We start from the raw sequence: 25121 nt of genomic DNA, 5'->3' as shown, positions 1-25121 counted from the left end.
ATGATCTTACATGAGATCGTCAGTGTTCTTGTGGAAATTCAAGCAGCCAGTGTAGACATCTGGCAAGTTTTTCCGCAAAATCACATGATTTTGTGGAAAAACTTGCCAGTCTAGACACAGCCGTGGATTCTTGCATCAGTGATGCATGTTCTCACCAGGAATGCTTGTATCCATTGTATTGTCAGTGTGGGGCATTGTCGGACAGCTCCAGAAAGCCAGTGATAGTCATCATAAGCAATTTGTTGATATAATTACATCGTGACTCTGCACTGCTCAGGGAGGTGCTGTTATTAAATGGGTGTAGAAACATTTACATCAGTAGAAGCCAAATTTAAGTGACGAACACTTCCACAGCTAATTTGAGGCAAGGCAGGTTACATTAACCTACCCCGTAGCGTAGACCAGGCCAAATGCACTTAAAGTGACTTAACCTCCAGTGTGGATCCACTGGTAGCCAGTACTGGCATAGTTGTATCCCCATTAGGATGGAGGCATAATAACTATTCTGGTTTAAAAACCCAGCCCTCACCGAAATAGTTGTTCTGGTACAAATATGTATGCAGATGAGGCCTAAAAATGAAAATCAAGCAGAAGCATTCCTTGCTTTTAATTGAAGCCTGGTGTCCAGCAATGTTCCCGTAAAGATTTCCCATCTATGGCGGAATAAATTTTGTCCTGTGCACCAAGACATATGCAGATGTGTACCACCAACAGAAACACATGCTGCTGACTGTGGTCAGCTGTGGGCACTCTGCCAATCAACTGGGTGGCTGTCCAAGTGCTCTAGGGCTGTGTCTAGACTGGCAAGTTTTTCCACAAAAGCAGCTGCTTTTGCAGAAAAACTTGCCAGCTGTCTACATTGACTGCTTGAATTTCCGCAAGAGCACTGATTTCCTACTGTCTGAAATCAGTGCTCCTTGCGGAAATACTATGCTGCTCCCGTTCAGGCGAAAGCTTTTGCGCAAAAGGGTCAGTGTAGACAGCCCAGATTTGTTTTGCGTAAAAAAGCCCCGATCGTGAAAATGGCGATCGGGGCTTTTTTGCGCAAAAGTGCATCTAGATTGGCACGGACACTTTTCCGCAAAAAGTGCTTTTGCGGAAAAGCATCCGTGCCAATCTAGACGCTCTTTTCCGCAAATGCTTTTAACGGAAAGCTTTTCCGTTAAAAGCATTGGTGGAAAATCATGCCAGGCTAGACGTAGCCTAGGTGTGTTCTGGTCTGAAAGGGGTTGTCTTTGATCCACAGCCTGAACTTTACTTAAGATGGCAAATCCTTTTAGCAGAGCTGGGGGCCTGGCAGGAGGCAGCACCTGACCCTCATTCTAGGCTGCGTGAGGACAGAGCCTGCATCTTCCTACATGGCCCCAATCTCTTCTGCCTTAGCACTGCAGGCCCTAGATTCCCTCCCCTCTCCTGAGGAAGTAGGGTGGGGTGTGCCCCGTGGGCGCACTGCAGGCAGCGCACCCTAGGCTGGGGGAACAGGGCCCTGGGGAGGGGGGGGACCCAATGCCACCAGCCTGCCTCACTAACACCCAGTTCTGGAGCCAGGCGGCGGCGCTGGCTGGCGCCCTGCGCCTGGGGCAAGCACCCAGCCCGGGGGGCGGCCCGCGGCTCCAGGGGGCCGCGGCAGGCGCCAGCTCGCGCCGCGCGCCTCAGGGGACCGCACAGGGGACGGGTGCACAAAATGGCGCCGCCCTTGCGTTCCCTTCCCCCTCCGAGAGTCAGATCCCGATCCCCCCCCCCTCCCCGAGACCTGCCCCGCCCCGCCCGGCCGGCAGCGGAGGGGGAAGAGTCACCTCGCCGCCCTCTCCGTTCACTACCATGAGGCTGAAACCGCTCCCCCTCCCCCCTCCCTTGGGGCCCGCGGCCGCCGCCGCCGCCTCGGCGTGGCGTGGGGCTGCGGGCCGGCCTCGGGGTGGCGGCCTGCGGGCCAGGCTCCCTCAGTCACCACGGGGCGCGCTGTGGTGCGCGCAAGCTTCCCCCAGCAGGTGGCAGCGGGGTCCCAGGCGCCGCTGAGGCAGCGCCACACGCCCGCCGCCGAGCGCTGCTTCCCTTGGCGGTGGCGGCGGCTCCCGGGAGGCGGCCGGCGAGCTCCCCGCACGCAGCCGGGGCTTCCCCGGCACCTGGCGATCTGCCCCCCGCAAAGTTTGGGGTTGGCCCCGGGAGGTGGGGGAAGGGAGCCCGGAGCCAACTTGTCCCAAATCCCCGCTCCGCAGTTGGAACTGAAATCTCCCAGCCCCGGTTTATTTTTGCTGATTAAAGGGACGGACCTTGGTCCTGCGGCTGGGTGGCTGTATAGCCTCCCACTCGCTCTGTGCCATCCCCTTTCTCCTTCCTTTCTTCCTCCTCCTCCCTCCTGCCCACACCATGGAGTTTACGGAGAGGAAGAGGAGCAGGAAATCCCAAAGCTTTAAACTGATCAACCAAGGTAAAGTGGTGCCGGTGGGGGGTAGCGTGGTGTGTGACTTTTTGTTGTTGTTCATTTGTCTCTCCAAAGGACTTTCGGCTCAACGTAGCTGGCTTTCAAAGGAGAAGAGCAGGGTGTTATGAAATGTATGCTGCTTTCCCTTCCCTCTGTCTCCTTCAGTGTCTTTCTGTCTTTATGATTTAACTCCTTGGATTTGTTTTTAAACCCCCTCCCCAATGACAGCACGGTTTTCAAGGCAGATGGTCTCCAAAATAAAGTTGGATCGTAATTTCCTTGTAAACCCCGAGTTAAAAAAACGAAGCAGGAAATTAGTAAAATAATGGTACTTGGGGAACAGAGAAGAGAGCCCTTTCGGTATTCAACTCCTGTAGGGTTTTTTCCCCTGTTGATTGCGCACATACACGTATTTCAAATAAAACACTAATAGAGGTTGTTTTTCTTTTTTAAAAAGGCAACGCAGCCAATTAATTGTATAGAGATAAGGAAGAATTCCTGTCATGCAACTTGTTCGCTCATTATGTATTTGCTTTACGAAAAGAATAGGGTGATTTAAAAGGGATGGTAAAGACTTGTATTTATGTCGGGGGGAAACAGACCTTTCTGTTTAGATCTAAAAATCGTTGATGGTCATTTTCACAGGTGAGCTTTACAGCCTTAGTGTTTTATTTTGGTGGGGATGTGGACTGCTACTCCCACTGATTAGATCTTTTCCTCTCATTGATTTGACTTCCGTGTTTTAAAGTATTGAACTGAAATATCTCCATGAAAAGCTGTGTGTGTCCAGCATGCTAAGTTCAAGGCAAGTGACTTCTCTGGCATAATGTTACACACTTTTTCTTCAGTGTGTCACACTTGGGCACTTTTAGGCATCCCTCTTCAGTCACTGTTGGATGAAAACAAATGGGAAGCAAAGGAATTTAAACATGAAAATAACTTTCGGGAATCTAATGAAAAATATTCATTATGAGCATTGGACATAACATACTTTCTTAATCTAGAGGAATACTGTACTGTCAGGTCAAAATTGGCCAAAAATTAGTGTAGATTTTATAAAAGCAAGTATTTGCAAACATAAGGCCAGAAGAAATTAATCTGGGATTTAAAGTTCAAAAGGAAACTTTTTGAGAAACAAGTATTCTTCTGCACTGCTTATAGTATAAGCACTAGAACAGTGGTTCTCAATGTGTGGTCCATGGACTCCTGGGGGTCTGCGATAGTACTCTAGGGGGTCCACAGAAAACTTAGGAAAGGAAAAGTAAGGATTGGGCCACCACATGACTGGAGCTTTACGCCAAGTGATCCTCACCTGGGGCGTGCACACACTCTCCCCTCCCCCCCCCCTTCGTTCCCACAATGGACCCCAAACCTTACTTTTCTTTTCCTTTTCTCTCCCGGGGCTCTGTGCCTGGCCAAGGGCAGAATGCCAGGGCAGGAGCTGCCTTTGGCCTTGAGAGCCCCCTTGCAGTATCCTCTGTGGATGGGCAGGGAATGAAGCAGCACAGATCAAGGGATGTGCTGGTTGCCCCTTCATGCCACTCCCCTTGGGGGTCCATAACATTTTAGCAGATTGAAAAGGGGTCCGTATGCTCGAAAAGGCTGGGAACCACTGTGCTAGAGTATGAGGATCTGAAAGTGAAACTGATTAGTTTGTATTTCCAAGTTGAGAAAACTGTTAGATGTGCAGAATAACTCAAATAGTCAAAAGTAAATTAATATTTTACAAGCATTTAGTCTTGACATGTCATTTGTAACATAGATTAATAATTTTGTAATAATACTTTTAACTATTTTTCACTGGTGATTTAGCTTGTGTTTCACTTGTGGGTTAGCTGTTTTTTGTCTGAGAACCCTTCTAAATTATAGAACACTAACAACACTAAATGCAATTTTGGAAAAAGTGGTGTTTTGATTCAGGGAGAACAGAGAAGATAAAAAATGTATATTAGCAAAGTAAGATTCAGCTTTTATGTATGTCCCTCCTCATTTCCTATGCAAATTGATTACAAAGATCATTGAGTATAAATAGGTGTTTCCCTGCTACTCAGCTTTTGCTTCCTGCTTGAGTCATTCACTGTCAGAGTTTAATGTTTACTGTGAAGATATTGATAGTGATTTCAAAGCCTTGGACTAGGACATTGCAGACAAAAGAAGGGGGCCAAAGGAGACACCCACTGTATTGACTTATATTATGTAAATTATTGTCATTTTTACTGTATACTGTACATCCTACATCTTCTTTCATCCCACTGAATCTCAAAGCAGTTTGTCATCATAATGAAGTAATTCAGACTACTGTATATATAAAATTGTGTATTCTTCCACTGAAATGCAGAAACTGATACAGCAGTCAAGGACCAGTGAAGAGTACCATATCTAACTGGAGACATAGGGGAATTTTTAAAGATATCATGCAATCTGGGTGTCTAAGCCAGGAGTGGGGAACCAATTTTGGGTTGGGGGTCACTGACCCGCAGAAAAATCAGTTGGGGGCTGCACACAAGTTGGGGGAGAGGAACCCTTCATTGACATTGTCTTTTTCCTTCTCAGTCAGGGATACTCCCCACATTTTCCTCATGCACCAGAACTTACGGGGGGCCAGCCTGGTAGATTTTGTGTGCTCCATCGCTGCAGTGTGGTAGCAGGGGGGCTGGAGCATCACTGCTGACTCCCCAATACTGGGGGGAAGGGGAACGCTGAGCCTCAGGGGCTGGACCCAGTCAAGCTGGGGGCCCCCCGGGCCTGAGGTTCCCCACCCCTGATCTAAGCATTCTGAATCTGTGCCTCACTGTAGTTCTTAAGCATTATTACACACTTTTGCCCAAATTTTGACAATCTTCACCAGGAGGAATAAAAATATAGAAAAAAAAGGTAAATGCTTTTTTAAAGAATTCTCATAAAAGAGACTTAGCTTTTCCCACTTCACTTCCTGGAATTTTATTTTTGGTCCCATGTGTCATGCAACTTAATTCTCCTTCATCTACCTGCCCCAGTACAATAAACCAAAACCAATCCTCCTTTCTTCTGACTTGTCTATCATCACTTACTTCCTCATCATTCCTTCCTTATGTTCACAGTCCTCATCCTTTCTTTACAGCCCCTTCTGCCTGTCATGTTGCTACTGTATTATGTGTGACTTTGGTTTCCTGATGGAGAGCGTGTCTTTTTTTAGATAGTCACAATAGTATTGTCTTACAAATAATAAGTAACAATAATGTTTGTAAATTATGGGTCTTTTACATCTGGACCTGATTATTTTGTCGGAGGCGCAGGTGCCTTTCTCAAAAAAGGAATGAACATAATACTCATTTTTGTTGTGCCTTTTTTCCGAGTATCTCAAAGCACTTTTCCATAAATTTAATTAAGGAAGCCTCACAACGCCTTTATGAAGCATGTGAATGTTTTAAAAACCACTTTTAAAGAAGGAGAAACAGAGACACATGGAATTAAAGAATCCTGTCCTGGTGAAGTGCTTAGTGGGCTCAAGTCCTATTAAAGTCAGTAGGAATTGAGAGTTGCAACATCTCCCAAAAGCTTCTTACTACCTTATTCTTTAGTTCAAAGTGATTTTTCTCAAGGTCACACAGTTATGGTCACGGTCACTGTCACATTGTCAGTAGTAGAGCGAGAGTTAGAATCCTGGTGTGTTATCTACCAGTATTCCTTGTTGTAAAAGTTACTCTCTTTTTGTGTGCATGTAAATAAAGTAGTTTGTTTTTACTACATGCACACTTGTAGTCCGAGCTCAGACTACTTATCCAAATTGTATTTCATTTGCAATAAAAAATGAGTGTTTTTATGACGGTTGTGAAGATCAGTTGTCATGAGTCAGTACCCGTACATAGCTCTCAAATCTAGTCAGATAGGAATTCAATGGCCAAACGATGTCAGCGACTCAGGATCAGGCCACAAAGTTAAAAATGTATCCCATAATGTATATCACTAATTTTGTTTTGAGATAAGGTGTGAAAGTTTCCCTTAGCCTATAGGGAGGTAAACTTACATTATACATTTGCTTTCCATCTGTAAAGCAAGATAATAGTCATCTGTGGAATAATTTACTGTGAAAATGAACACGGTAATTTACAGCAGGCATATCTTATCTCTAAAATCAGAAACTTTTCAGTTGTCTTTGGTGTGAACAAAGGTTTTTAGGAAGTGCTGATGCAGGGCACATTTTTTGTGGTTAATGTACATGGAGTAAACTGCAGATGTATTGATAAATGATGTAGTAAAGCAAGGGTGGGAAAACTTTTTTGGATTGGGAACCTTTTTTGGGTCAGGGGCTACTGATCCACAGAAAAATTAATCGGGGGCCGCACACAAGTGAGAACCAAAATGAGAAGCCCCTGACTGAGAAGGAGTAAGACACTCCCTACATTCCCCTTGCACACTGGGGAGGCCCACGCTAGTATATTTTGTGTGCTCCAGCCCTGCAGGTGGGTGGCAGGGGAGTTGGAGCGTCAGCGCAAGCTCCCCAGTGCTGAGCCTCGGGCCTGATCCAGGCAAGCTGGGGGCCTCATCCAATCCTGGGGCCAGAGATTCCCCACTCCTGGGCTGTGTTTAGACTGGCAAAATTTTCCGCAAAAGCAGTTGCTTTTGAGGAAAAACTTGTCAGCTGTCTACACTGGCCGCTTGAATTTCCTCAAGAACACTGACTTCCTACTGTCTGAAATCAGTGCTTCTTGCGGAAATGCTATGCTGCTCCCGTTGGGGCAAAAGTCCTTTTGCGCAAAGCTTTTGCGCAAAAGGGCCAGTGTAGACAGCTCAGATTTGTTTTGGGCAAAAAAGCCCCCATCGCGAAAATGGCGATCGGGGCTTTTTTGCGCAAAGGCGTGTCTAGATTGGCACGGACGCTTTTCCGCAAAAAGTGCTTTTGCGGAAAAGCGTCCGTGCCAATCTAGACGCTCTTTTCTGCAAATGCTTTTAACGGAAAACTTTTCCGTTAAAAGCATTTGCGGAAAATCATGCCAGTCTAGACATAGCCCTGTAGTAAAGCTTTAGCAATGTATTCAGTGGTCTTTTTTACAGGTCACTTGAGCTCTATTTTTAAATTTTTTTTGTTTGTTACAGATTATCATCACGAGGTATACATGATTTCTGACTACAGCAATGATGTTAATGGGGAAACCAAAGAAACACAACCGGTTTTTTTAGGTATGGCATTGTGTCGATTAATTTCTGAGCAACACCATAGCCATTTGCAATTAAGGTGCAGTGCAAATATAGGAGGTATATACCATTATTTAATGTGACATGGTTTTACAGGACTTTTTATTTTACAAATTGCCAATATATCCTTTATTAACATTGCTAAAAGTTGTAGTTTCAGACATAAATGTTTATTAGAATCTACAGAGTGCTAATTATCACTCACTCTCAGAGCCAGATGCTGACTGGGCAGTTTTGCAGCTCTCTGTTCACCCCATTTACATTGCATATTCCCTGGCATGCTTCACTGGCAATAGTTTGTGTAATGGGGGTATTACATCTTTGACATCTGAATAACAGAAATTCAATTTCCAGGAAGCTGCTATTTGTTTGGTATTGCTTCTGCCATAGGTGGGACAGAGAATTAATGTAATGTCTTAATGTAATGTCCTTTCACCTCTGTAGCCTGGCTGCTAATCCTGCCATCGCAAAATTGAATTAAATCAACAGTCAAAAATGTGTAAAGAAAACAGATAAGTAATGTATAGGCTGCCTTAACTCTTAGCTTGATAGAATTGGTTATCACTGAGCTACTCATCATTTTGGTGGCTGTGTATTCTTCCTTTTACATTCCACTCCTGACTTATCTGTAGTCTGATCTTGAGAGGTTTTGAGCCTTTGCAGAAAAATTCAACTGCTTTATCCCATGGACTTCAGCAGGACTTGAAGATACTCAACACATCACCTCATTAAAGACCTGGGCAGCTGCCAGTGAAGTCAATATGAGTCTTTCAGTTGATATCCATGAGAGTTGGATTTGAAAGCAAATACAGTATCTCTGATCCTGAATAGTCCCATTAAATTCACATGAGTAAAGGTTGTCAGGTTCAGGCTCTGGGTCAGATGTTTGAGTCGGTAAACCCCATTACTGTCTGGCAGATACTGACAGCATGTCTGTTTTAACGCAAAGATGTTAGCTCAGAGATGAGCATGCAAGTCCTTGAGAGGATTGTACACTATATATTGCAGACAATACTGTTGCATATAGACACGATGGCTTTTAAAAAGTTGATTGCATACATAATTTGTTTTCTTCAGTCTTTGTATTTTATTATCTTCAAAAAAATGTTGAAGTATATTGTGAGGTATCTCCTATCTGAGTCTTTTTACAGTTCTTTTGACTTGAAATTCATGCTCTATGTTTGAAAGGTTAATGTGGAAAACTAATTATTATCCTGGTAGCCAAATGTGTGATGAGACATTTGTCTGTGTAATTAACAGTGAAAAACTTTTATAGTTTCATAAAATCGAATGTCATATACAGTATGCTGTGTACATTTGTTTTGAAGAGGTGTCCAAAACAGAGATGTTTATGGCTGATATAAAGTGGAACTGAAATGTACTGTAATGCAGATGTCTGTGCATTTTACAACATTTCACATTGTTAAATGAAAGTCAGCAGATTAATAACTTTATTTTGTCATGATAAAATGAGTTATGTGTACTTGGAACAGTGGAACAATGCATACGTTTCTCAGTAATTCCAAGAATATATTCTGTTCCAGGAATAATATCCTTCACAATTTATTCATACAGAAAAAGTTGACTTTACGTAAGACTATGAAGTTACTTGTTAGATTGAATTGAATTATATCCAGGTATGATTTTTCTGAGGCAGCAGCTACTATAGTTTAGCTTGCAAAAGGGTTTATTTTATATAGCTGTTTTTCAGATTGTCATAACCAAAGCCATCTCTTAATTACAGAGAATTGGGGTGACTGCTCCAGTCCCTACACTTTGGAGGGGGGCCACTGTTAGTCTTAGAAGATATGGACATGGGAACTAGTGATGCGGGTATTGCTACAGACTGCAGCAACCCCATGCTTCGAACTGCCAGCACCAAGTGCCCGAGTTCCTGGCTACTGGCCCTGTGTGCTCAGGGATCTACTGCAGAGTGAGACTCCCAAGCTAGTGAGGGCTGATTTGTCCTGGGGCCTGCATTCCCCTATGGATGGCCCCGGTTATAACTATGCAAAACATTCACCTTTATGACTGAGATTTACTCTGCTTGATATCTGCCCAAAGGTGACTTCGCCTCTCTTTTTTAGATTTATAAGATTAGAATGGCCATACTGGTTCAGACCAATGATCCATCCAGTCTAGGGTCCTGACTTCCAGCAGTGACCAGTACCAGATATTTCAGAGGCAATGAACAGAACAGGGCAATTTAATGAGTGATTCATTCCTTGTTGTCTGGTGCCAGCTTCTGGTAGCCAGATATTTAGGGACACTTTGAACACCAGAGCACCTTGGCTAACCACTGGTGGACCGATCCTGCATAAATTTATCTAATTCTTTTTTTTCAAGCCAGCTGTACTTTTGGCCTTCACAATATCATCTGGCAACGAGTTCCTCAGATTGGCTGTGTGTTGTGTAAGGTAGTACTTCCTTGTCTTTGTTTTAAACTTGCTGTCTATTAATTTCATTGGGTGACCCCTGGCTCTTGTCTTATGTGAAGGGGCAAATACTTCCTTAGTGACTTTCTCCTCACCATTCTTGATAATCTAGTGTATCTTTTTGAGTGAGGGCAACCAGAACCATACATAATTTTCAAAATGTAGGTGTACCAGGAATTAATATAGAGGCATTTTGATGTTTTCTGTTTTACTATCTGCCCCTTTCCTAATGGTTACTAGCATTCCTTATTGGGGATGGGGATTTGAAGCCCACTTTCCATTAAAAAAATAATGTGACTTTATTTATTTAGCTATATATTGAACAGCCCTCCAGCTGAAACATCTAGCTATAGATTAATAGTTGCAATGTAACATGTAGTTCTGCTCCAGGGAAAATGGTTTTGATCTGACTGATTATAAGATTTTCAAAAGCTTATACCAAGCACACACAAGTAAAGGGTGGGGGTTTTCCTCCTTTGCTAAGCTTGTCCAGGGCTGACACCTGTGTCCTGCTCTTATTGAAGTCAGTTTTAAAACTCCCACTGATGGAAGATCTGACCCTCAGGTCAGATCCTTTAACTTGCTCAGCTGAGATGGATGCCTGCATCCACATGGACCTTCGTTAACTTCTCTGAGTTTCCATGTGGACTGAGGGTTTGGCCCATATCTTTGCAGGATTGGGGACAAAATGTACAATGAGAAAATGATACTATGCCAGATTTTAATAATTTAGTTATAAAGTGAAATGGCTATTCTCAGCTACAAAATAGGGCAACTTTCCAGTTGTTTTGGTAAACCTATGATCTCATAGAAAACACCCTCCTCATGCCTTACTTTCCCAGCCAAAGTACTTCCTTCATCTAGGGCAGGGGTTCCCAAACTTTTTGACATGGGGACCAGTAAATCTATTCACGAGCTTTTGAAAGACTGGTAACATTCATTTGCATATTTGCATATTCATTAAGCAAATTATGAATATTCAAATACGTTGTTTATGGTCTTCCCAAAGCCCCCAGTGCCAGCTTTAACAAAGCTTTTGATACGGTCACCCACAATATTCTTGCCAGCAAGTTAAGGGAATATGGATTGGATAAATGGTCTGTAAGTTGGATAGAAAGCTGGTTAGACCAGGGTTTCCCAAACTTTTTACTTTATTTGAAACCTGGTTTTTCTTAGTACTGTTTTTTGCAGCCCAAAAATATAAACGCATATGAAAAATGAATAAATTTTCAGTGTTTCACCCGGCTGCATCCTCTGCCCAGCCTGGGCCAGGGCTTGGGGGGACCCAGTACCGCATAGGCACTCCAGGAGGCGGGAGTAGGAACAGATTGGGGATAGGCTATCTGGCTAGGAGGAAGGGTACAAGGAGGGGTAGGGTTGCCAGGTGTCTGGTTTTGTACCTGATAGTCCGGTATTTGAGGGTTCTGTCCGGGAAACAAATTGAGAAAATACCGGACATATAAAATGTCTGGTATTTTCTAATTAGGTATGTTTTATTATTATTAGGTGTATCAGTCCTTAGCTGCGAACTGCCTGGCTGGTAGATGTGCTAACGCTGCATGAGTGTGTCTACCAGCCAGGCAGTTCACAACTACTCGATGGAGGGTATGGGGAGGGGGCAAAATGGAATCCCTGGGGCCGGACTCTCTCGTGTGCCCGGGTCTGCATGTGCCACGGTCAGCCCCGCTTCCCGCCGACCGATTCGCGCCCCCCTACCCCGCCTCCCGCTTCTCCTCCCGATTTCCCCCGTCCAGCCCTGCTTCTGCTGGCTGGTTCCCTACTGATCTCCCCCAGCCAGCCCCGCTCCCCCTGACGATCCCCCCGACCAACCCCACTCCCCCCCACGCCCTCCCAGCTGGCCACTTCTCCTCCCGATCTCCCCCGGCCAGCCCCATTTCCGGCAGCTGCTTCTGGCGGCTGATTCTGGCGTCCTCCTCCTCCCGATCTCCCCTGTCCAGCCCCTTCCCCCCCGCCAGCCCTGATTCCACCAGCAAGTCCCCCCCCCCCATCTCCTCCTCCCAGCCCTGCTCCCCCCGACCCCCTCCCAGCCGGCCGATTCTCCCCTGCTTCTCCTCCAGATCTCCCCTGGCCAGCCCCACTGCCCCCGTCCAGCCCTGCTTCCAGAGGCTGGATCTCCTGTCCTCCTCTCTATCTCCCCCGGTCAGCCCTGCTTCCACCGGCCACCCACCCGGCCTTCCCCTCTCCCCCCGATCTCCGCCGGACAGCCCCGTTGCCCCCAACCCTGCTTTCCAGCGGCCGTTTTCCCCCCCCCACACACATACACCTCCTCCCAGCCCGCCCCGCTCCCCTCCTGGCAGCCACGCTGAGGCCTGGTATTTTTTTCCCATAGTTTGGGAAATGCTGATCTAGGGAAATGTGCACAGAGCAGGAGAGGGCATGAGTTTGGCAGTCCTGTTTCCACCTTTTTCTACTGAATGGCCTTCATAATTACATGCACTTCAAAGCCACAATTTGGTGACATGTGAAGAGGATTACTGCAGAAACATTTGAAGTTGAAAGTTGTGTTTGGATATGGAAATAGTCCTAGCAGAGGATGATTGCATGTGTTTATGCTAGGAGAAATTTACTTTCTTTTGACCACACATTTATAAATCAAATAGCGTGAATATGTGAGTTTTGGCTGGCTCATTAGCAATGTACATAAGAAAGAATGCACTGCCCTTGCCCATGTGTGTAGTTGTGTGCTTTAAACTCTCTGGTCCCCTGAAGCGCTTTGAATTAGTCCATGTAAATTCTTCAAATATGGCATCTGAATTTTCCTGGCCTTTGTACAGAAAGGCAGCATTCTGGTGATGATTTGAATGGAAGAACTTGAATGTTTTGTTGCACTTATTTGTAATTCAGCAAAATCTTGAAACTATATCAAGTAAAAGGAAAAACTGACTAAATTTGGTAAATATTTCCCACCTTTTTATATAAAATAAAAACTGGGACGTTAAATTTGTGCTAAGAGAACATTAATGTTGTTTGTTTTATCTGTGCACTGAGTAAGGAAATGCCAAAGCAAAGGATGAATGTGTAACACTAACACTTCTCTCTTTTGTCTGTATATATATTTCCATAGAGATTTTAATTTCATGATCACATATCATTTCTCAGCTACTGTAATATAATCATATATGTTTTCTCACAATCCTTGGTAGCAAAGTTGCATTGTTCTATATGCCATTATGATAAAGACAGTCTGTAACATTAATGTACATGAAAAGTACACAAGTCTAAATGCAATCACAATATACTACATACAAAGTATAACAATAAAGAAAAATAGTAAAACCATAGCGGTGAAGTAGAGGTTTAGAATTAAATTACAACATTTTCAGTGCTGTTTCATTAATTCAAGTTGCTATAAATACACTGTTGTTACTTAATACAGTTAAATATTTTGCACGTAGAATTACACATGTGTTTGTTAGTGGGAGAATTCAATTTGCACTTGTTTTAATTTCAAGTATTTTGATGATTCTCAAAGCAGTATTGTGAATTCTGTACACAAATTCTCACTATTAAAGAAACAATTTAACATGATTTTTAAAGAGAGCTCAACCATTCCTCAAAAAAAGTGGTATCTGAGCTTTATTAAGTTAGCTGGTAGTTAGGACACATGAAAATTACAAATTAGTTATGCTTTGGCATAAAAGGGATGCAGTTGAACAAGAAATAATAAAAAGTATGTTTTGTAATACACCTTGGTTATGAGCATTTCTTTGAAAAAATGTTTGTGATATATTAAAATAGGGTCAGATTTTTCCACTTTTCCTCACTGTTCTACAATAGGGCAGAACCAGCCTTGGCAATGTTGAAGCCAGTCAGATGGGAGATGCACTGATTCGGTAGAGACAGATTTTGCAGCTGTCCTCCCATGTTTATTTCGCCACTCAAGTCCAAAGCTCTCTTTCAACATAGCAGGCCCCATGGACACGCTGGGATTGCAGGATGCACAATTACAGACCCATATTGTGTATTAGTTATAAAATAGGCTCCAATTCAGCAAAGAACCAAAGCTCATTGCAATTATTATTATTGTTTGTATTGTATCACTGAGGAGCCCCAGTCATGGACCAGGATCCTATTGCACTAGGCATTGTACAGGCACAACAAAAAGACAGTCTTTGCCCCACAGACCTTACAATCTAATTATAAGGATACAGACATACTGATTTGAGGGAACAGAGTACAAGGGAACAATGAGACCATGTTGGTCAACATGAACTGCTGTGTTCCCTACTGCCTAACTGTTGTCAAGTCACTTTAGGCATCACAACAGCCTAATTTTCATGAATAGTTTCATTCAATTTGATATGACTGGATATTATGTTTCTGAAGTTACGCATGTGCTTAAGTACTTTGCTGAATTGGAGCCATTTTATATTTCTTTCCTAAATCTTTTTCGTATAGATGAACATATAATTCCAAGTGGCATTGTCTTAAATGTATTCTGAGAGGAGGATTGATTAGATCAGTTTCTTGATCTTCTTCATTTCTCTTGCATACGATGCTTGATTTTTTTTTTCTTTTACCGGTAAAAAATAGACGCTTCTTATTTCAGAAGTAGTTATGAATATTTCCTTCTTACTAATGAAATGTAATGCCTACTTTTATAGCTACTATCTGCACAAAACATATATATTCATTGTGCAATCGGTAGTTTCATACATAAAATTAATACTTAAATGTTGCTGAGAGCATTAAAGTATGTAATTATTATTTAAATGTGCTGAATTTATTTGAAACTTACATTTTTCCTGTACTAATTTTCTTTTTTTCCTCATATGACCTGTATTTTAAGGCATCCAGAAATTTGCCTATATCAGGTTATTCAGATATTAACTGTTTTAAAATTACTGTCTCATTATTATGAAATTCTGTGGACCAAAGGACTTAAAGTTAACGGGAGCTATTTTGTTGATTTCAGTGGGGAATGGAACTGTCCCTCCTAGGTAACTGGCTCCTTTCTTTACAGTTTGATCCTACATCCTTTACTCAGATGAAACTCCCATTGATGTCAATGTCTGAATAGTAGTAGATTCATAAAAGGATAGTGTATTTGAAACAGTTGTACCCATTGTTGTTTCCTTCAGCAAACCAAACAAAAAACAACAAAATTAGTATACATAAGAGCTTTAAAAACAGTATTAGGAAAGCCAAAATCAGAGGAGTTTTTTAACCATAGATATCCCAGCCAGTGCTGTATTAAAGCGTGGCACAATACATGGCAACTACCACTTGATTGTGTGTTTTATTTTTATTTATTTGTTGTTTTGTAGTCCAGCACCTAGACAGTCTTTAAAATCACTAATCTCTATCAATTACCATTTTTGCTAATTTACAGTGATAACTGTAGCTCTGTTTTCATTAGGAGATGAAAGCCGGGAAATTAAAAAACAAATTACAGGGATGAGAAGATTACTGAATGACAGCACTGGAAGAATCTATCAGCGAGTTGGCAAAGAAGGAGAAAAACTGAAGGAAGAACCCCAGGATTTAGATACAGCATGGGCCCAACGCCTGACCGCCCTAGCAGACTCCCAGGCGAGCCTCCATCCTTCTCAGAGTGGTGCATGGAATGAAGTATCACCTCAAGCTAGCCATTTTTCAGGGCAATATGGGACTCGGTCTAAAACCTTCCAAAATCAAGCAAGAGCTGCAGGATCTAATGGTATGAATTAGATTAGATATTCCAAATACCATTTTTACTATACTAAATATCTACCTGTGTTCAGATAAATATGGTATAAATAAATGACTGATAAATGATACTTCATCATTAGCAAAATGAAATTCAGTTATCACTTTGAAAAACTGTGGATAGGGGCATGGTGCATGCTGATCCCAGAGGTCTTAGTTTTTAAAGCGGATTCTTAGTGGTTGGGTATAATATTAATATTTTATTCTATAGACTTTATTCATGTATTTATTAAAACCATTGTTACTGAATTCATAGCTCTTTACAAGGCAGATTTTGTCACTCATATTCCCGTTGAGTAACACAATGAAGTAAGGATGTAAGCGACTAGTCGATTACCCAATAAGTATATGCCATCAAAGAGAAGCAGCAAAGCACCGGGGGAGCAGGAGCCAGTGCTGGGGGGGAAGCTGCCTTAACAGCTGGTTCCTCCCAGCACTGACTCCGCAGGCAGGCAGGGGTGACAGAGGCATAGTGTGGGGAGCAGGTGCGAGCCAGGCCAGTTGATTCCCAGCTCGCACCTGGTACCCCCTGCTGCAGCTCTGCCTTTTAAATGTATTAAGAACCTCTAAGCTCTTAATACATTTAGAGGTGCAGTGGGGTTAGCTCCCTCCTTATCAACTAATCAAGTAGTCGATGGAAATTCCATTGACTACTCGATTAGCTGATCAAATGCAACTTAATGTCCCTACAATGAAGTCTAGCACAGGGAGATCAGAGGACTGGAACAAAATTCAACTCATTGTGAGTAAAGGTGGCAGAATCAGGTTTAAATCACTTTTTACCTTCAGACATGAAATTCCATTGTAGCCATGATCTAAACTATCAGTTTTTTTTCAACATAGAGCACATGCACATGTAGGCTTTTGTTCTTATGGGATCATTAGGGTTAAATTGTGCTTTAATCTGGTGCATGTTGTCTATCAGACTTCCAATATAGGATTGTTTCTGAAGTAGATGTTCCAGTGTTTTTAAATATATTTTTTCCTAGAGCTTTAAATGTCACAAATGAGCTTTCTTTACTCCAGATGTGGGCAATAATTTTTGACAGGGGGCCACTCCAAGAATTTGGACAGTGGTTAAGGGCCGCACTCTTCCATGATATTAATGGAGGAGGTACATGGTCTTGGATGGAGGTTAGAGAGAGTTTGGGTGAAGGAGGCAGTTGTGACCTAAGACACTGGACTGAAGCGCAGGGGGTTGGATTGTGAACTAGGGCAGGGAATTGGGGTACAGGAGGGAGTGCAGGGGGTTAGGTTGTGAACTAGAGCAAGAGGTGACTGCGATCTGGGGCAGGGGATTGGAGTGTTGGATCTGGGAGGGGGTATGGGTGCAGGCGGGGGGCAGAGGATTTGGGCATGTGGAGTGGGGGGCAGGAGTCCGGGGCAGAGGATTGGGGGAGGCAGGCTTTGGCCAGGAGACTTACCAGCCATTCCTGAATTAGCCTCTCTGCCTGCCCTGTCCCTGCACAGGCTGCTCTGTGAATAGCTATGAGTTCCTTGTGCTTTGTGGCTGCTTGTTATTGAAACTGGCAGCTCCCGTTGGCCAGTTTCTGGCCAGAAGCTGTTCAATGGGATTGTGTCCTAAAGTTTTTCCCCCTCCCCTCCGGGCTCAGTTTTTGAAGTGACACCACCCCACAGCCACATTTCTGAGTGGTGTGCAGGTAGGGCAAGGCAAGCAGGGATTCTGCCTGGGGCTCCCCGCTATGTCCACAGGACGGATCTGGTGTCTTGATTGGCTGAATCCAGCCTGCAGGCCTTATTTTGCTCAGGCCTGCTTTACTTCCTTGGAAGATTCTTCCATCATCTGCTAGATCTTTCTGTCAGAGAAATTTCCCTGATACTCAACCTGAATTACAAATTTTTAATTTAAAATTCTGAAAATTGTGAGCTTCTATCCAAAACCAGTGTCAACTAAATTGCAGTTGTCCCCACAGATATTAATAATTGCCATAAAATGGTATCTCTTGTGTGTCTTTATGTAAGGACACACATATATTCACCATTGTAGCAGATGCAGAAATTATTATTGTTGTTATTCCCTCCCTGTGCTGTACTAGACCTGCATTCAGAAGCTTAGGCATCAGTTTTCTTGGATTGACTATATCCCTGTATAGACAATTATTGGACTCACGTACTGGGAGATCTAAAGAATGGTGTTATAATAACTGAGGTTTTGTGGATATCTTTGTGTTGGTGTGGCAGTACATTTTTGAGGTATAGCAACTTAGGGTTTGTGGGCCTTGCAGGATTTTGTTTTTAAGGAGAGATTTGGAGGATGTGCAAGGGGATAGGGTGGGAGTTCCAAGTGTAGAAGACAGCACAGACAAGAGCGAAAGAAGAAGGTGAAAGGGTACAATGATTATTGAAACTAAAGCAAAGAAATAACAAGGTCATGATTACAAAGCAAGAACCAGATCCTGCAACACTGAAGCCAGTGGGAGCTTTGCTTCGATCAGGCCTTAAAGTGCTAATCCTGACCAGGATGGGCGAATTCCTGTGCTCATTTAGTGCCCCATTGCTTTTAGTGGAAGTCTGTCTGGCCGCAAAGATCTGGCTTAACATACCAGTCCTGCAAATGCTCATGCATGTAAGTAAAGTGTTTATATAATCTGGGCCAAAATTACTTTCTGAGATTTTTTTTTGTAAATTTCTCTGTTTCGTTGGAGGATCTGGAAGCAATATACCATCTTAATTGCTTTTTGGTTACACACAAATTGTTTTTGATAAATTGTACTCAAGTGCTTTTCAAGAATAAATTTGTTAGTGTAGTAATGTTATTACACCAACATGATTTACTGTCATCAGATCCATTTTTAGGGAGAACCATCCCAAAATACTTGCTGATTATGCAGAGAGAGAGAGTCATCAGGTGATGTATTTGTGTCACCTCCATCATACAAGCCAGTATCAAATTCACATGCTGGCTTGCCTCCAGAATGGTGGGAGATGGCTCTATAAAGACTCCTCCATAAAAATAAAAAGTCTGCTCTCTTTTTAAAATTAAAAATTGATTTATAGCAAGTGTAAAAAGTTGCTTTTGTTCTCTAAAAATGAAAACGCTAGTGTTTGGAACAATGACTGGGACCATTCTACAAGATGTTTCTTACTCCACTGTTGTAACTGATTAGAAGAGAGATGATGGAAGAAAAATAAAAACTCTTCATGAATATGTATGAAGCTGGCAGAAATCTGCTTTGATTTGAAATACTGGTGATCTCTTTTCCCATTTACAATACATATCAGAGATTTACATGGGTAATTTCTATCAATACTAATGGGAATTATAATGTAAATCCCACATGCCTCAATGGGAAAATAGACCCTTTGGTTTTTAGTCAGGGGCTTCTGTGCCTTCATTAGGAATGTATTATATTTGTAACAGGAAAGAGGAACAGGTATTTACTGGCAGTATTTGCTTAGTCAAAGTTTCTACATTCTCAAGACTAATACGTAAATCAGAAATATCTGCTCTTTCAAATGTTATTTGTTTGCTACGCCCCTGCAATATGCTTGATGCTGTACAAGCGAGAAAATAAGACTGGGGCAGTCCAAGGAGATTGTTGTTCAAAGAATTAGAGTAGACAGGATGCCTTGGAGAAGCCCAGAGAGAGGGTGACTGAGGTTTCTTTTATTTTTGTTGTTTTAATTGCTGGTATTATAACTCACTTTTTGTGGACACCCATTACAGCTGTTTTCTTGCTGGAGGTGGCAGGTAGCTGTGATGTTGCTGCTGAATTTTTATACCAAGCACTTACACATTTGGAAGCTGCCTTGAACCTAATTTATTACTGATATCTAAGTTAAAGTACCAGTGAAAGGTTTTGGTGGATGTTTCTTCAGGGACTTAGAGGGCTGGTTTACACTGGGAACTTATATAGGCATAGCTCTGTCTCTCAGGGAGTGTGAAAAATCCACATGCTTGAGAGACATAGCTACATAAGCATGGTCTACGGAGGGGAGTGAGGTTAAGATGACCTAGCTAGTGCTTCTTAGGCAAGTGGTTTACCTATGTTGATGGGAGAATACCTCCTTTTGTCATAGGTAGCGTCTACATTGACACTCAGCTGCATCAGTTCAGATGTGCAGCTGTAACATGTCAAATGTAAATAAGCCCGGAAGATATACAGAGGCAGTGGCACTGTAACAATTTAAGTGTAGATGTACCCTGAGTGATTTGCCATAACACTAAAAATAAAAATCTTCCTTATGTGTTGTTTTTGTAGCTCTAACCGTGGCCTAAGCACTTTATGAGCAATTGGGAAGATGAAGTCCCATTCCTCTCCTCAAAATACCTTAAAGCTAAATCTATACTATAAAATTATGTCAACCTAACTTATGTTGGCATACAGCCACTGCAGTTATTAGTTGGCTCCTTGTGTCACTGGTATGCATCCAGACTAAGAGCTCTTGTGTCAATTGTTTTGCCAATGTGGGGCATTATAAGACAGTTCCTGAAAGCCAGTAGCAGTTGACATATGCAATGCAGTCCAACACTGCATTGACCTAATTACATCGAATTTGACACTATGCCATTGAGGAAGTGGTGTTACTGAATTGGTGTAGAAAGGCACTTAAATCAGTGGGAGCTATGTTTAAATGAGGATGCTTCTACAACAAGGAAGACACAAGGCAATTTACATTGACTAAATGGTGTAGTGTAGACTAGGCAAGGGGTCAAACTTGGTGGGCTTGTGCTAAGTCTGTAATTCCCTTCTTGATTGTTTCTTTTTTTTTTAATTTAAATTGGGACTTTCTTCCTAGTCTTCAAAATTGCTTTTTACATTTAACCAAAACCTAATTGCTATCTTTAGGATTGCAAACAAAGACATAAAACATGACTCAAGTGTAACTGGTGCAGTTGTGTTTGCTAAATAAACAGAAAGCCTGAAACAATAGGTCTCAGACATGAAATGCTCCCATTATTTCAATATGATATTAATAGTAGATTCCCTGGGGGAGAAATTTAAATGGTAATATTCTTAATTACTTTGCTGATGGCAATCAAAATATATAAATAAATAAAGGAAGGATCATATTGTGAAAGGCTGTCCAGTCTACTGTGAGTGACCTCACACATTGGTACCACCAGTGGGAGGCTCTTGGGAGAATTATCACTATTTATTTTTCCTTCAGTCTGCTCTTTGGGGGTGTCACACAAAGTAGTGTGAGACTGGAAAATACAATTCTTCAGTAATCTTTGATTTCCAGTCTTTATTTTGATTTTTTTTATGGGAGATTGTTGTTTAGTTTTGCCAGTACAGGCAGTCCCCGGGTTACGTGCAAGATAGGGACTGTAGGTTTGTTCTTAAGTTGAATCTGTATGTAAGTCGGAACTGGAGTCAGCCGCTGCTGAAACTGATCAGTTTCAACCGCGGCTGAATCTGGACTCCAGTTCTGACTTACATACAGATTCAACTTAAGAAACCCAGGCGTCCCCAAGTCAGCTGCTGCTGAAACTGATCAGCGGCTGATTCCAGGAAGCCTGGGGCAGAGCAACTCTGGCTCGGGATTCCTGTAGTCAGCCGCTGGTCTGTTTCAGCAGCGGCTGACTTGGGGACGCCTGGGGCAGAGCAGCTGGGGTGGGTGCTGCTGGGTTGCTCCAGTAGCGCGGGTCCTCGGCGCTACTGGAGCAATCCAGCAGCACCCCAGCTGCTCTGCCCCAGGCGTCCTGATTCAGCCGCTGCTGAAACTGACCAGCAGCGGCTGAATCAGGACGCCTGGGGCAGAGCAGCTGGGGTGCTGCCGGGTTGGTCCGGAGCAGCGCTGCGGGACCAACCCGGCAGCCCCCAGCTGCTCTACCCCAGGGGCAGGCAAGAAAAGTCTGGTCTGCTGGGGGGGGCACTAGCTGCACCCCTCCCCAGCAGACCAGGGAGACGGGGGTGGCGGGACCGCCCAAGTCCTCCACGGCTTTGCTCCGTCTCCCTGGTCTGCTGACCTGGGAGACGCGGAGCAAAGCCGCAGAGCACGCGGGCAGCGGGACAGTCCAGGCGCGCCGCGTGCTCCAAGGCTTTGCTCCCCGTCTCCCTCATTCCACGAGGAGTAACGGTAGTTCGGAATAGGAAGCCTAATCCGAACTACCTAGTTCATGCCGCGTGTAGCCGCGGGCACGGAGTCCGAACTAGCGGACATTTAAAAATGGCGGCGCCCTGCAATATGCAAATGAAGCCCGGGAAATTCAAATCCCGGGCTTCATTTGCAACTCCGGTTGCCTACATTAACCACCCTCGTTCGAACTAGGGTGGTAGTGTAGACATACCCCTAGTCAGGTTGGAGAAAAAATAAACAGTGGTACTCACCCAAGGTTCGCACACTAGGGATTTCCTAGTGTAAGTGACTAGTTGATTATGCAATAAACATAAGTCGACTAGTCGGCAAAGGGGGGGGGGGGGACAAGAACCGGTGCTGGGGGAACTTGTTTCAAAGCTGGTTTTCCCCAGCACTGTTTCTACAGTGGGCAGTGGAGGCAGAGGTGTAGTGGGGGACTGGGCGTAAGCTAAATCCTGACTCGCCTCTAGTCCTAGGCACCACACCTCTGCTTCTTAAATGTATTAAGAGCCAGCAGTCAATGGACACAAATCAGATATATGTAAAGGGAACATACAGAAACCTGTTGGGGAACACTTCAGTCTACCTAATCACTCTTCAAAACATCTCCTAGTGTCTGTCTTGTCACAAGCCAAATACACAGAGAGGCATTGGAATTACAATTCATCCACAAATTCAGTTCTCACACTGATGGCCTCCTCAATCGAGATAATGGATGGCTGGGACATTATCAACCTAACATTCAATGAAGGTGCCAACAGCTCTTTGTCTGTGTGGATTCTTGTGTTAGTACCCTTCCTCTCCAATTGCTATCCTATGATCCTTCTCTGCTTCTTTTAACTATCCAATCTTTAGGTGCTTATAGATGACCTGTTCTGCCTATTTGGTTTTCCCTTTGATATTTTCATACCCTCTGCTTCTTGTTTCCCACCCCCTTCCATTTTTCCCTTCTCCCCTATTTATTTTGGGTCTGCACATTCTAAATTCAAAACTCCGGTCATCTGAAGAAGTGGGCTGTGCTCATGAAAGCTCATACCCAGGGCTCAACAATCTATGTAATCTATTCGCCCGTGGCGAGTAGATTACATCCTGGAAGAGCCGGGTTTGGGTGATCTGCGCATGCGCAGAACAATCTGCGCATGCATGGAACGCCGGACAGCACGGCTGGCTAGCAGGGCTCGCCGCGGCCCAGTGAGCCCTGCTCATACCACCATCTACATGTTTTGTTAGTCTATAAAGTGCAACCAGACTATTTGTTGTTTTTTTAAGTTTATCCTTAACTCAGCTACCCCCTGAAGCTTAAAAAGCAGAAGTGGGGGTTGAGTGGCGGGGGGGGGAGACCAAGAGCGAGTCTGGACAGCTCATTCCCCCTCCCTCCCCGCTGTGCTTCAACCTTTTAAATACATTAAGAGCCAGCCACTTCTTAATACATTTAAAAGGCAGAGCCACAGTTTCCCCCACTTATTGACTAGTTGATTAAACACAATTTAACATCCCTATCACACTCCTGTGACACACAAATGAGATGACTTGTATTAGGTTGTTCAGATCTTCATAATATTATCATACCTCTTGTGCTTTGCTAAACAGAAAAATACCATTTTAAATAATCATCGTTAGTCTTCAGTGTTAATGATTATTGAAATGAGGTCAGTTTCTTTATGTTTACAAGTTCGGACTGATATCTTTGCTGCTGTTGACATTCTGTTTGTATTTTATAAGTTTTATTTGCAGCTTTAAATGCTAGAAGCTTAATTTTTATAACAAAAACTTTAGATTCTTCAGCAAAAGATACATCCATCCATTTCAAGACCTGAAAGTATGTGAAGATGAAAATGGTCTGGAGACTGAGGCAGAGCTAAGGTTTTTACAAGGAGCTAGAACTAGAAGTAAATGAATGAAATTAAGAACAGAAAAATTAAGCTGAAACATCAGTAAGAAATTGTGGCCCAAACCAGTCTATTGGATTGTTGAATAATCTCCCCAGCAGACTTGTGGGAACACTGTCTTCAGGGACACAGCATTAGAAAACATACTGTAGGAAATAAACCTCTATTGGCAGAAGGATGGAGCAGATTATGTAGGTTTTCTTGCTGATGGTTTTTTCCCATCTGCAATTTCTGTAACCATAGGATCTGATTTTCATTTTCAATTATTCATGTTCTAAAGCAACATGTATAGCATTCAAGCAATTTTAGAATTGTTAGGCTCTTATTTAATGCTTAATATACACCTTTATTACACAGGTGGCTACCCATTCTTTGTGGGGCTGTTCTAGGAGATGGTTTTTTGGTTTTTTTGTGCGTGATAAAGTGAGCATGTTTATAATGAGATGTGGAGCTCTTGTTATCTGAGATGAACAAGCCTGGCAATAGAGAGCCCTGCTGTGAGAGTGCATTGTGTTCACACTTTTGTGCAGTGCTCACCAACCCTAATAACATCATGTCCCTCCCCAAGTATATAAGCATAACAGGATAAACAGGAATGTGTAGCACTTTAAAGACTAACAAGATGGTTTAATAGGTGATGAGCTTTCGTGGGCCAGACCCACTTCCTCAGATCAAATAGTGGATCTATTTGATCTGAGGAAGTGGGTCTGGCCCACGAAAGCTCATCACCTATTAAACCATCTTGTTAGTCTTTAAAGTGCTACACATTCCTGCTTTTTGTTTCAGCTGCACCAGACTAACACGGCTACATTTCTACCACTACATAACAGGATAAATGGCCCCTTTCTCCCAAAAAAATGAATGTTATGGTAATTATTGGCTGTGCTTTCCTTGGGTCCAACTTCACGATAGCACCCATTGCTAGCTTAAAATCCTGTCCAGTTCTGTTGACTGTATCATTGTTTTATTTCATTCCTCCTCCAGGAGAAATTCCAGGGGTCAATTCATCAGTTGGACCAAACTGTTGTACTTGTAATTGCCAGTCCACTTTGCAGGCCATTCTCCAAGAGCTGAAGACTATGAGGAAGTTAATGCAGATTCAAGCAGGTACCGTGATCTCTCACTCTCATATACCTTTAATCTGTGTGTGATACCTTTCATCAGGATGTTTTTAGATTGCTTTCACAACAAAGAATGGTCCTGGGTTCAATTCCCTACTCCTCAGGGCCAATTTTCATAAGCGCCTAGGTGACTTAGCTCGATAAGAGACTTAGGAACCTAACAATCATAGAACACTAGAACTGGAAGGGACTTCAAGAAATCATCAAGTCTAGACCCCTGCTCTCATGGCAGGATCAAGCACTGTCTAGATCATCCCAGTTAGATGTCTATCCAGCCTGCTCTTAAATATCTCCAGTGATGGAGATTCAGCAACCTCCCTAGACA

The 25121-nt window shown here is 43.2% G+C and overlaps 1 protein-coding gene across 4 annotated transcripts in view; it reads left to right on the top strand.

The window, feature by feature from the left end:
- Positions 1 to 1770: 1770 nt before the first annotated feature.
- BEND7 (BEN domain containing 7) overlaps positions 1771 to 25121 on the top strand; it is a 69543-nt gene continuing 46192 nt past the window's right edge. For 2 of the 4 annotated variants that reach the window (XR_012903142.2, XM_006117112.5), the window contains exons 1-4: positions 1775 to 2428; positions 7499 to 7582; positions 15413 to 15712; positions 24660 to 24782. Coding sequence is in view for 3 of the 4 variants with exons in the window: in XM_006117112.5 (XP_006117174.3) it covers positions 2368 to 2428; positions 7499 to 7582; positions 15413 to 15712; positions 24660 to 24782 (568 nt within the window). In the remaining variant the exon portion in view is untranslated. Of the gene's footprint in view, positions 2429 to 7498; positions 7583 to 15412; positions 15713 to 24659; positions 24783 to 25121 lie in introns of all 4 variants that reach the window. The other 2 variants (XM_014570483.4, XM_089778360.1) reach the window with 2 other exon arrangements.

The sequence above is a fragment of the Pelodiscus sinensis genome, chromosome 1 (assembly GCF_052426305.1).
Source record: "Pelodiscus sinensis isolate ZL-2025 chromosome 1, ASM5242630v1, whole genome shotgun sequence".
In the NCBI taxonomy this organism is placed as follows: Eukaryota; Metazoa; Chordata; order Testudines; family Trionychidae; genus Pelodiscus; species Pelodiscus sinensis.
Note: the sequence above shows the minus strand (reverse complement) of the source record. Positions and strands in the feature narration are given on the sequence as shown.